This window comes from Prinia subflava, chromosome 6, assembly GCF_021018805.1.
Source record: "Prinia subflava isolate CZ2003 ecotype Zambia chromosome 6, Cam_Psub_1.2, whole genome shotgun sequence".
NCBI lineage: Eukaryota > Metazoa > Chordata > Aves > Passeriformes > Cisticolidae > Prinia > Prinia subflava.
Genome location: NC_086252.1, coordinates 12,634,085 through 12,646,468, shown reverse-complemented (window position 1 = coordinate 12,646,468; position 12,384 = coordinate 12,634,085). Strand labels below are relative to the sequence as shown.

At 41.3% G+C, this 12,384-nt stretch overlaps 1 protein-coding gene across 1 annotated transcript; it reads left to right on the top strand.

Annotated features, from left to right (window-relative positions):
* Positions 1–2,157: 2,157 nt before the first annotated feature.
* Positions 2,158–12,329, top strand: SUMO1 (small ubiquitin like modifier 1). Its single transcript, XM_063400284.1, has 5 exons — positions 2,158–2,310; positions 7,258–7,332; positions 8,533–8,610; positions 10,219–10,290; positions 11,108–12,329. Exons 1-5 carry the CDS (start codon positions 2,299–2,301, stop codon positions 11,174–11,176), a joined length of 306 nt encoding a protein of 101 aa, XP_063256354.1. The 5' UTR covers positions 2,158–2,298; the 3' UTR covers positions 11,177–12,329.
* The last annotated feature ends 55 nt before the right edge of the window (positions 12,330–12,384 follow it).

The following is a 12,384-nucleotide window of genomic DNA, read 5'->3' as shown; positions in this document are numbered from 1 at the left end:
GTGCATGCAAATGCAAGGCTGACTTTGGGTTTTGTGGGAAGAAGCTTGTGTAAGTATTTTTGGTATTTTTAAAACAGGTTTTGTTGTTTTCTCTTTGAGTGTGTTCTATGTTGAATTTGACCTGTCAAAAAAGGAAAGTGGGAGCTTTACTGCTGTATGTCCACAGTTTACACAGGCTCATCAGAGATTAATTTTGAAGGTCCTGCACAAATCTAGCTTGTGTCTTGAAGAGCCAATGCACCCACAACTGATGGAGTAAGAAGGGAGTCAAGAAAGGTGGTGTTACTGTTAGTGTGTGTGCTGGTGAGCATATTCTAGCCCTGTGTCTTTATGGCTGTTTATGTGGATAGGTAGCTGAATTCTGACTCATGTGAGTGTTAGCTTTTATTATTGGATTATATGAAAAAATTGTGTTTATGCCAGAGTCTGAGACTTTGGCCTTAACACTGTAAGGCTCTGTTTTTAAAAAACCCTTTAAAATTTATAAAAAGCAGTAATGTTCTGGATAGAATATTTGTCATTTTCCATTCTGTTAGTATTGTGTGTTGCTGTGGAGCCCTTGCATGGCTTATTTTGGTTCTTTGTGTGCGTTATTAAGCTCATAATGAGCTCTCACTGTGAGCTTGGCATAGCATGAACATATTTGGCTTTTCTGCCTGCTTGGCCTTGCCTAAGAAAGATCATCTTCATTCTGTAGCTCTGTATAGCATTTGTTTTGGATCTCTTTATTTATTTTTTCCCTTGTTAATTCTGAATTATTTTAACAGTTGTGATTAAAACTAAATCCCAGGAGTCTAGATACCGATTGTTCCACTAGCTGGAAAAGTGCACCTCTTGGTGTAGCTGTGTTTGTAACTTGGCATTCAGTGACATGCAGACATGCAGGCACAGAGTGCAGCTGCCTTGGTGTTTGGTGTTACTACAAGGGAACATGGCACACAGAGCATTGAGCTGTTTGTGTTAATGAATGCCCTGTGCCCAGAGCTAATGCATGTACTCTGCTCTTTCCCAAAGGGAGCTGGTAAAGTTAAAGCTGTGTTTAGTAGAATGAAGATAATCATCTCCTATTTCAATTGAGCTAATTTCTGTTGATTTATTGATTCTACATTCATGTTATTTTATGGTTCTCATGTGTGGGTTTTTTCCTACTTGCTGGCCACTTAGAGCTAAGCGTATGCCTATACCAGCAGCAATGCCATGCAAGAGTTGCCTGAGCAGTTGTAGAGGGGATGTTAGGACTCCGTGCTATAGTCCAAACAGGTTGCAGCCTAAATGTAATCTTCTAGGTAGGTGTTGCTTCTTGTGCAGACCTCTGAATAGCTATGCTGTGCCAATGTAAAGCAGGGCACCTGTTCTGTTTTAATGATATGTCTTTGCAAATTTGTTCCAATGCAACTGCCTGGGTGCAGATCTGCTTAATACATGCGGATCTCATTGCTTGCATGGTTGCAATGACTTTAAAAAAATGCAAACTGTGCCTAAATAGAAAAGTGAGTTTTGTTGTGACATACTATCTTAGTAAAAACCTTAGCAAGGTATTAGACGTAAGCATATTGAAAGTGACTTTTGCTCCAGGATGCTATTGTGGGAAGGGTTATGTCACTTCACAGAATTGTCAGGGCTGGAGGGGATCTCAGGGGTCCAACCCCTGTCCCGTCAGGGTCACCTGGAGCAGGTGACACAGAACATGTCCAGGTGGGGTTTGAACGTCTCCAGAGGGAGACTCCATGACTTCCCTGGGCAGCCTGTTCCAGTCCTCTGCCACCCTCCACGTAAAGCAGTTCTTTCTCAAGTTGAGGTGGAACTTATTATGTTTTAGTTTATGGCCATTACTCCTTGTCCTGTCTGTGAGCACTACTGGGAAGTGTCTGGCACCATCCTCACGGCACCCGCCTTTGAGGTGTTTGTGTGTATTCATGAGATCGCCACAATCTTCTGCGGACGGGACGGGCCCAGCTCCCGCAGTCTCTCCTCATGAAGAGATGCTCCAGGCCCTTAACCATCTTGGTGGCCTCCGCTGTGCTCCCCCCCGCTGCTCGGGTGGCCACGGTGCCCTCAAGGTTCGCTGCCCTCCCAACGGCCGCTCGCCCTCCGTGCCGCGGCCCGCTCGGGGCCGGTCCCCGGCAGCGCCGTGCGAGGGCCGGGAGCGGCCGCGGGCGGAGCCCGGGCGGGAAGTGAGCTCAGGCGCACAGGAAATCCCGCCCGTGCCGCGGCCCTGTGTTTGCGCTGCGGGCAGAGAAAGGAGCGGAGCGCCTGCAGCGGCCCAGCCGAGCCTGCCGCACGACACGGGGCCGAGCCATGTCTGACCAGGTACGGGCAGCTGTCCCGGCCGCGGGGCCACGGCGCGGCGGCCCCGGCGGCGCGGGAGGAGCTGCTGCGCCCCCCCGCCCGCACTCTCCGCGGCCGCGGGGCAGCCCAGGGCCGGGGCGAGCGGAGTCGCGGCCGCCCGGACGGCGCCAGGGGGAATGTTCCCCTAGGGGAGTGTGTGTGGGTGCCGATCTCCGACCTCGGCCAGATGCGGGTCCCTCTCCCCTTGCATTTTAATCCTTTTTCCCCTTCCCCCATGGTGTTTCGCGGGGAGCGCGGGCGGGCTCCAGGCAGGGATACTCGGGGGCCGGGGCGGCGTCCGGACGGAGCGGGATCGCCGCCGGGGCAGCCCCGGCCCTGGAAAGCCGGGAGTGCAGCGAGGGGTGAGCCGTGTTGCACAACAGTTGTTTTCTTTCCATTTCCCGGGTGTGTGGTAGGATGCTTTTCCCAGGGAGCGGGCTTTGTGTGTGTTGGGCTAGGCTTGCCGGGTCCTCTATTCGCCCTGGGAATGCGAAAGCCTGGTTTTCTCCCCCTCCTTTCTCAGCTGAGCGTTGCTTGCCTGTATTAAACACCTCGTCCTTTATCAAGGCTCTTTCCTGTCTTCGCTCCGAGTAATGTTCTCGTTATGCCCCCATCATTTCTGTCTTCTGAGCCGGGAACTTGAATAGTTGCTTGTACCGCAAGTTCCTGGGTTGCTCGGCCTGGCGTGTATACAGTGCTTTGCTTACAACTATTGCTTTAGGCTATGTGACCTGCTGGTGGAAAGTTAAAACAGCGTTCCGGTTTTAATTTGTATTCTATTTTGCTGTATTTTTTTGTATTTTCGTCATAGGGCGCTGTTTTCTAACTTTGATTTTCTCCAAAGTGTAACCATCATGCTAATGTCAGTACCTCCAAGTGTTTCTTGTGCTGTGTAGTCAAGAGTAGTACCGGTGCCAGCTAGGAGATGAAAAGTCCCCAGAGCCAAGGCTCGGGGCAGCCCCGGTGCGGTGTGAGTGGTGAGAAGGAGCCGGCGCTGTGCGCTGGGGGTCTTCCTCCGCCCCCAGCTCTCCAGCACAATGCAGCCGCTGCCGCTCTGTGCCTGCGAGAGGGGCAGCTGGGAGCACAGCGATCGCTGCCTCCTCGGAGGGCACATTGCCCCTGTAAAATCCGTGAAAGTGACTGCATTTAAAAAAATACAAACCCACCTACAGTTTCTGAACTAGATTTTATAGACAGATGTTCACGTGACCTGCTCTGTAGTTGTCTGCATACGTGAACCACGACGTGTTTTAACAAATAGCAGCTTTCATTAGTTAGGTAAATCCTTCTCCAGGCAAGTTCTGCTAAAACATGCGTATTTTGTCTTTGGGACTGCTTGAAGTATGTAAAATTCCACGTATGTGATAACCTGCTGTGGCTATGTATCTTAAAAGTCTGTGGATAAGGAGTCTGCTGTTTATTTTTAATAGATAAGCGACACACTGTTAGACATTGTGTCATTCATTTCTGGGGAGTGTGCAACAAGAGCTAAACAGATGTTTAAGTAGAAGGATAATGTAAATCTATGCAGCACTTTAAATCTCATTCCTCTCTTTATCAATCCAACAAGAATAACTGGATTACCTAAAATTGTGACTTGCTTAGAGTATCGTTCTCTTTGGCCCTGGAATTAAGAGAGGGGTCATTTTTCACCAGTAAAAGAAGGGGTTACTTTATTTTCAATGGGAAATTGACTTTTATGATAAGTAAGAATTCTTGAAAGAAAAGCAGACTTCAAAAAAACACATGGTTGCTTAGTGGGATCTAAGCAAAAATGAAACAAAACACAAATTGTTTTCCCCTGCTTTCAAGTGTCTTAGGCTGTTATTGCTTTATTTGAATCTAAATGTTATCTGTTCATGTGCTGCTAATAAAGAATGCTGTCGGTTTTATGTATGTTTTCCATTCCTATAAAAAATGTAAAAGTTTATTTGCATTGTTAGGAAGTGTGTTGTATTTCTATTCCTCTAGTAATTTTGGTTTTGTTGATTTTTCTTCAAAATGCTGAGTATAGGGTTTGGTTTTTTAAGGTAAGACATTAAAGTTTGAGCCCTTCTGAAAATTGGAGGAGGAAGCCTGCAATACGTTGCCCCACCATGTTTGTTTTGTGTATGTTTTGGTTTTTTTAGTTGCAATAGCAATACCAGCATGTTTCATCCAAGAAACTTCGTGTGCTTTTTAGGGTCGTTATTTAAGTGTGAGACAGTGCTAAGAGGCTTGTTTTATGCTCTTAAGGAAAGCTGCAATGAAGCCTTTAAAACCGTAGGCATCTAATGGAAAGTTAGAAATTGGAGTATTGTGGTATTTCTGTTCTTTTTTATGGTGGTCTTTTCATGTCCTGTTTCAGAGGTACCCTAAAGCTCCTGTTCTTTTCACAAGGCAAGAAGTCTAGAGGCTTGCTTGCTATTTGCTGTTCCAGGATTTTGTTAATGAATGCTAGTAGTTTTAACAACTTTGCAATCTCCTTTCTTCTTTATTCTTAAGTGTTTTTGTGTTGCCTTAACCATTTGGCATTGAATGGCAGTATAGTTCACTGACAAACTGCAGAGAGCATTTTCAGACTTGCTGGGTCTTGTATCCTGATGTAAAATATTTTGCTCCTATTTTAAGCTTTGATTATTGGCATTTCTATTATTTAATTTGATACTATTTCTCTTTTCTTGAAACTACAGCTTGCTTTCTTCTTATTTTGTGAATGAGAGGTTATGGGGCTTTAAACGAGCATCTTTATGGTTTGAAGAGTCCAATTCCCTCTGCTTATTCTGCTGTTTGCTGCTTTCCCTATTTGTTTTTAATACTAGAGCCCTCTTTCCTTGAGGGAAGGAATGAAGTATGAATCATAGTTTTATCACTCATATTGGCCAGAGGCACTGTCATAGTAGCAGTGATCATTAGTAATACCTTGTACAGGATGATTTGGTTTGGAAGCCTGAGTAGGTAGATCTGTTACAATGTACAGAACTATATAATAACTACTACAAATACTTCTACTGCTGGGAGAATATGCTGTCATGCAATTTGTAAATTTAGAGAGTGACTGGCCTGAAATATCTTGTAAAGGGACATGTGTTCTTACAAATTCTTTCAGGAATAGTGAAACAGAAGCTAGTTTTGAAGTTAGAGACTTCAGATCTGAATCTTGCTCTGATTCCTAGAGGTTGGTAATCCTGTGTAAGAACATTAAAACTGCTGTTTGTGCAAATGATCAGAACAAGATGCAGATTCTTGTTTTTCTTTCTTTCTGGTCAACGGAGTGAATACCATTGTGTTTCTATTCCTGCAAGTAGTCCCAGAAACTTAAGAGTCCAAATATGTTTGGGAAAACTTTGGTGGGGAGCACAGGTGGTCTGACTGTGTTACCCGTGGAGAACTCCCTTCATGCTTATAAAGTGACTTGCTTGAAGGCCTGTGTGTGTCAGGCTTCTTGAAAGCCTGGGTTGAGTTTTTGGATTTGAGCTTGAAGGGTGATGAATCAGTCCCTGCAGTTTAGGTTGTGCCTGGATGGGTATTAAAAAATAAAAGGTATTCAAACCAGGTGGAGTCTCTGGCTCATATTTCTTTCCATTGTAGAAACTGAATTGATCCAGGTTGAGGCAGTGAGTCAAACTGATAGAAAGAACACTTCCTCTCTTTCTTTACTCCAGATTGAGACTGGTATGGATGGGAAGGGTGTTTGCTGACTTGCCCTATGCCCTTGCCTGATCTTTTGCTGTTCAAAGAAGTTGTGTGTGTTTAACTTCTTTAAGGAGGAGGGGACAAAAAGCTTAAAAAAGTTTTAATCTGGAGATAGAGACCTATCTGGATGGGCTCAATAGAGAAGGTTAGAATTTTCTGTGTTTTTGGCATTTGATCCTAAATTTCAAGTCCAACCATACAAAGGATATTTCTGTACAATTAGCAAAAAGTCCCTTTTGGGATGGGAGCCTGTGATAGGCACCTGTACATATTTTGTTTGTTTTGTCTACAATGTTAAGCAGTAAAATATAAAAGAAATTTCAAACATGATCAGCAGGGTACCTGTGGTTATGACTACTCGGGAACAGTTCTTCATTGAGCACCATCTAGACCTGATATCTGTGTAGAATCCCTTTGTCCTGCAGTGGAGCATAGCTGAAGGTCTGATGCAGGATATGTAGTGACAGGCAAGGAATGGGGTTAATAGTACCTGATTTTTCACTTGTTTCATCTATCAACCAGTAACATGAAAACTCTGATGTCCTTAATTAATGTCTTAGAGTGTATAACACTTAAACCCTTTTGATGAGCTTTAGTGCTCAAGTTGTTGAATCCAACTTGTCTGTACAGTTAATTCTTATCCTGGAAAGATATCAAAACACTGTAGTGCTTGGAACTACACCTTTTAAAACTTTGAAGTATTGTGGTCTTAAAACAAACTTGTTAGAAGGAAGCTCTTTTGTTGTCATAGAAAAAAGATAGCTGACCAACCTGTTGACAATAAGGACTACCTTTGATGCAATGGATTGAAAAATGTTTGCATGGTTCACTCTCTTTAAGCTGATAGGGTGTCACAAGTGCTTTCTGTTTACTCTCCTCACAATGTTCCTTGTTTCTGTCAAGTATCTGAGCCTCTTAGTACACTTCTTGTGGGTTTTTTACAGTTTATTTGTTGTCTAGGAGTTAGAGGTATAAAATCATACTTCTTGTTTTTGTATGTTATCTATTTCCAAGTGATTCTTCTCTCATCTCTTATGTTCTTTCTGGTGTTTCTTCTCTCATTAAATGAACTTCTCACAGGTAGACAGAGAACCTTTCATAGTACTATGTTGCTGTCATTTTTGTGCACACAGAAAGAAATAAGACACCTTGAGTAGTCTGATTTCATGCAATAAAGAGGATGGCAGCTGCCATACTGTCCAGTGAAAACAATGAAGTGTTGAACTGATGAGTCTTTTTATGTTTTTCTTGCAGGAAGCAAAACCTTCAGCTGAGGACTTGGGAGATAAGAAGGAAGGGGAATACATTAAACTCAAAGTCATTGGACAGGTGAGTTTTTTACATAATTGCTTGCTGACATTTGATGGAGGTGTGACTTTTTGTATGGTAGAAATAACCAAATGCAAATTGATACTTCCAGTTCTTCAGTGTGGATCCTCCCCTGCCATAAACTACTTCCAGTTGCCAGAAATATGTATTAGTATATTCTGGTGTGCTTTTTTTGATGTATTGAGGGATTAATTTATCCAAGGTTATGAATGAAATAAGTGGCAAACTTGATAAATTCAGGTCCTCGAAGTTTGTGTAGTACCCTAGGCATGAGGTCAGCTTTCTTTTTTGGGGATAGGAGACGAATTGTGGGCTGCCCTGTTGGTAGATTCAGCAAGCAGATGCATGGTGGATTGGAAGTCTGTATTCCGGCTGTGTTGGAATATGAATGTTGAGAATGTTGGAATCTTCTGTGTAAAGAACCCCTAGCTCAGATGACTTAACTAGGATTGTTTGTTGGAGTTATGTTGTTTGCTGCAGTTGGGTGGAGACAGATGACTTTCAAGTAGGACTAACAGAAGCTACCTTACCTCTTGCTGGCCTGCTCAGCAATAACAAGAACTCATTGAAAAGCTCAAAGTGGCCCACGTGCCTTTTGCACAGAACCTCTTGCAATCTGTTTTATCTGTAGCCATTTTGACAGTTGCAGCTGCTTGCATCTTATGGCCAGTGGGAAGGACTACAATATAATAAGCTCTGAGATTTCTCCTTAGGTTAGTTTTGTGTTGCCAAGTCTGCCTGTATCCTAACTTCTAGATAATTACTCTAATTCAACAAGGTTTCATATATATTTTGAAGTGCAAGCTTTAACTTGTCTCTTTAGGAGTCTTAGAGCAGAAATCCCCTGCATATGTATGTTTGTATTTCATAAGTATATCATCTGGGTAAAGATGGCAGCACAGACTGAACCATGTATGGGTTTTAGTAATTTTGAATCCAAAAACCTCCATGTTGAGCCTAAGGCTATACTATGCCATCTGTTTTTTAAAAAAGTGCTTCCTGTGGAAGTACGTAGCGAATTTAGTGAGTGATAAATCATCCTGGAGGTTCATGTTATGATGCACCAAGGCATGCATGGTGATAGTTAAATCACATTCCAAGTTTCATGTAAATTTTTTCTTCATGAAATGTTTAAAAATAAAATAGGTAAAGTTATCAGTTACTACAAGGAGAGTAATTTTTTTTCTTTTCTGTCCTTAGGACAGCAGTGAAATTCACTTCAAGGTGAAAATGACAACACACCTCAAGAAACTCAAAGAATCATACTGTCAAAGACAGGTTTGTGAAACAATGACATTCTTTAAAAAGAAAATAAAAACTCAAACCTTTTTTTCACACTGTGCTTTCAAATAAAGACTTTTGAGGTATCTGATAGTACAAATGTAATAAATTTCCTCGTTTCTTTTGACAAGTATTCCTATGTAAGACAACTGTGAAGTTATACCCTAAGTTAAAGAAATCTGAAATATTAATTGTGGATGTAGGTAAATAGTAACAATTGTTACAGAAAAAACCGTATCTTCACTTCCAGATTCTGTGGCAGATATTGTGGATTCACAGCTGCTATTTCCAGAAGCCCTGGCCTAGTTTGCCCTCAGCTTTGGGGATAGATGCCTTGTGTGGCCTTTTCTTGGATAAGTGTGTTGGAGTTCACTTCAGGAGATATAATCATAAGTAATAATACTTTGGGGGCTTTCTTCTAATACTTTGAGACAAGTTGAACTTGTCATTGAAGTGTTCTTTCACGAAATGTGTTCCTTTTTGCTGTCTTTCTGCAGTAGGAAGAAAGATGCATTTGTAGCCAAATACAAATGGTTAAATAGATGATTCATTTTAAAAACCTGAAATTTAAAAAAAAAACCCTTGGAAATAATTCATGCAGTAGTCTTACTGACTAATGAACATGCATGTGTGGAACTCTTTCCTAAAGAAAGAAATAATTGTTTGAATGAGCACACCTATATCTCCTGAGCTGAATTCTGGAGGGTCTATAATTTCCTTCACAGCAGTCAGTGCAGCTTTTGGTGTCAAGCAGCTTTTCTTGGTAAAGAGACTATGAACATTTCTTCCACATTGGCCAGAGGCATAGTTGAAATAGTGTGAAGATCTGTCCTTACCTGAGAAAATTTTCTGCCTAGTTATTTGCAAGCTGTATTTGAGAGCTAGGTGATAAAATTGTGTCATATTTCATGTGAGTTTGTTTTGCTCATGACTGGAAAGAGAAGGAAAAAATGAGGTGTTTGCCTTATCTATTGATGTGAAGTACGACATTCTATCAGAACATGGGCACGTTGTGCAACAGACATACTTTTAACTTAACTCTGTTTACCTTTGGGATGTTTGTTTCTTCTTGTTTGAATGCTGTTCCTTTCTCTCCCCCTCAGCTCTGCTCTTTCTTGTTCCCAGAGTTGAGCATTTGCAGAATTGATAATGGTAAAAGTTGCAATTTCTTTCTGTAGCCATAGAAGATTGGTTAAGCAAGGGCAGGAGTTTGTGAAGTAAGCATCATATTCCTCCTGTTAGGATCCTCGAATAAGGCTGATACGCAGTTCAGAAAAATACACGTGTGATGATATCTTGAGAGAGAGGGTATAGTCAGTACTTAATTCATAAATAAAGACAAGTTAAAAAAGCTAAGGAAACTTCCAAGTTGTTGAGCTGGAACTCCAGTGAGACTCTGGAATAAACATGCATTTTGACGCTTTTTGAGTCACTTCTTTGTAGTCTACATGAGTGCAGCAGAATAGCTGAGCTCCCTGTGTAACAGGAACTAATGCTCTTTTATGACTTTCATGTGTTGTTTTTATTCAAAATGTTTTTTCTTGTAAACCCATACAAGATTCAGTAAGTTGGGTATTTTTCTTATACATCTGTTTCTTTTTTCAGGGTGTTCCAATGAATTCACTCAGGTTTCTCTTCGAGGGTCAGAGAATTACTGATAATCATACCCCCAAGGAGGTGAGTTTCTTTCTAGAAATACAGTTTGACTATATTTCTTTAACTAGGATCTTTTAGTAAGGCACATGGGCAGTTTGGAAAGAGCCTGGTTGGACCTCTATGGGTAATGCCTCAGATAGGAGGCTGTAGTCATTGCTTACTAGAGGAGGGAAAAACACAAAGGGAATCTTCCCATTGTTAAGCTTGAACTTAAATATGACTTTGGATTAAACATGTATTTAGTTCACATTTAGTAGATCAAAGTGTAAATAAACAGAAAACAGTTACTTCTGTCCAGTGACTTCCACCAATTGTTATGAAAAAACAGGAAGAAACTCATAATAATGACCTTCTGAAAACGTCAAACAAACTTGTTGACTGTGAAATTGAACAAGTTGCTCTCTCTGAGAAAATAGCTGTAAACAGGCTTTGAGTTGCAAGGTGTAGGTTTTAAGCTGTATTGTGAGCTAGTAGTGCACTGTAGTATGTATAATTCATGTGGTGCATTCACGATGATGTTGGTGATGTCTTGTTCCCCCTAAACAAGAGGTTTAGAAAAAGGCAAAGCCAGAAACTTCCAGGCTGATGTGTACTGCTCCACAAGTGAGTCTTTGCTGTAAGGCTTTTGCTTTGACTCAAATAACTAAGTCTGAGGAAAAAGGGTTAAAAATTGTGAATATTGTCTAGTGAGATAGCGACTGAAACTTTCTTCACCCCTTTGATGAATTATGATGGGACAGAGGAACAAAGCATTGTATAATTTGTCTAGGACCTGCTCTGATTTCATCACACCAGATTTATAACAATTATTTGCTGTTTTTTTTCTGTGTTCTCACAGCTGGGGATGGAGGAGGAAGATGTGATTGAAGTTTATCAGGAACAGACGGGGGGTCACTCAACAGTTTAGATCCTTCTGATTTTCTTCCCCCTTAATCCTTTTTTATTTTTAAATAATAGTTCTTTTGTAATGTGGTGTTCAACACTGAAACTGGCACCCCATCTCTGGGAGTTTACTTTCAAGCGTCTGGTATTTTGAATTCTCGTGCTCATTATACACTATTGTTTCTGTTTTCATTGTGCTGAACTTCTGTGATCCAGCTGCAGCCTTGCTCCCCTCTTCCCTCCTGCCCTCCCCTTTAGGAATACATGTACTCACATGCATTTGTATGTTCGCTGGGTTCGTGCATTTCAGGCACGAAGCTGTAAGATCTGCCAGGTGGGCGAGTGTTCTTAATGACTTCCATATCTGCCCTGAAGTTTTGATGTGTGACTGTCTCACTCCTGGACTATAACTTTCAGTGCGAGATGAAGTTTTTCAGAGAACTCAACTGTGGAGAAGTTGTGTGTCCATAACTCAGAGCTATTTTACTTAAATTGTGCTGATGGCCCAATGAAGAAGATTGCCGAGTTGGAAATGGAAAAGGTAGAACTGTTGTCATCTGTTCCTTGCTCCAGAGATGGCTTTGCTGAAGATATGAAATTGAAAACCCTAATGATTTTTAAATATTACCAGAAGAGCCCAGAAGCATTTTAACCTCTATAGCAATTAGTATCTGCAGATATCCATGCAAGAATGTTCACAGCAGCCAACTGGTGTTACTTTGACACTCTTGTTTGTACCTTTTGGCCTGGGACGTGGGTTTTGAATGGACATTGTCTGTACCAGCTTCATTTAAAATAAACAAGAAAACCAATTTTATAAACAACTTGCATTTTCTTTTCAAATGTTTGGAAATGAGCAAAACCATTAGAAGTTATAATTAAGATATGCTTTTCCAGTGACTATAAGTTGAAGCCAGAAAAAAATTGTGCTCTGTAAATATACCTCATAATTTTTTTTTCTACTTGCCCTAGTAAAATACTTAATCTGCTTGTTTTGCAGGTGACTCTTAGAGACTACTAGCTGTTTCTTTTCTTGGAAGAGAATATTCACATACAGTTACATAAATGTTCACCTCGTGCACAGAATTTAAACTGAAAATGCAACTTGGAAATAAAGATGGCTTTTAATGTCTACATTTCATATAATATGGTACCATTAAATAATCTATGATGGATGACATGGAAGTGTCATGACAGTTCATTGGGCATTATTATCAGGGTCTACACGTTCCA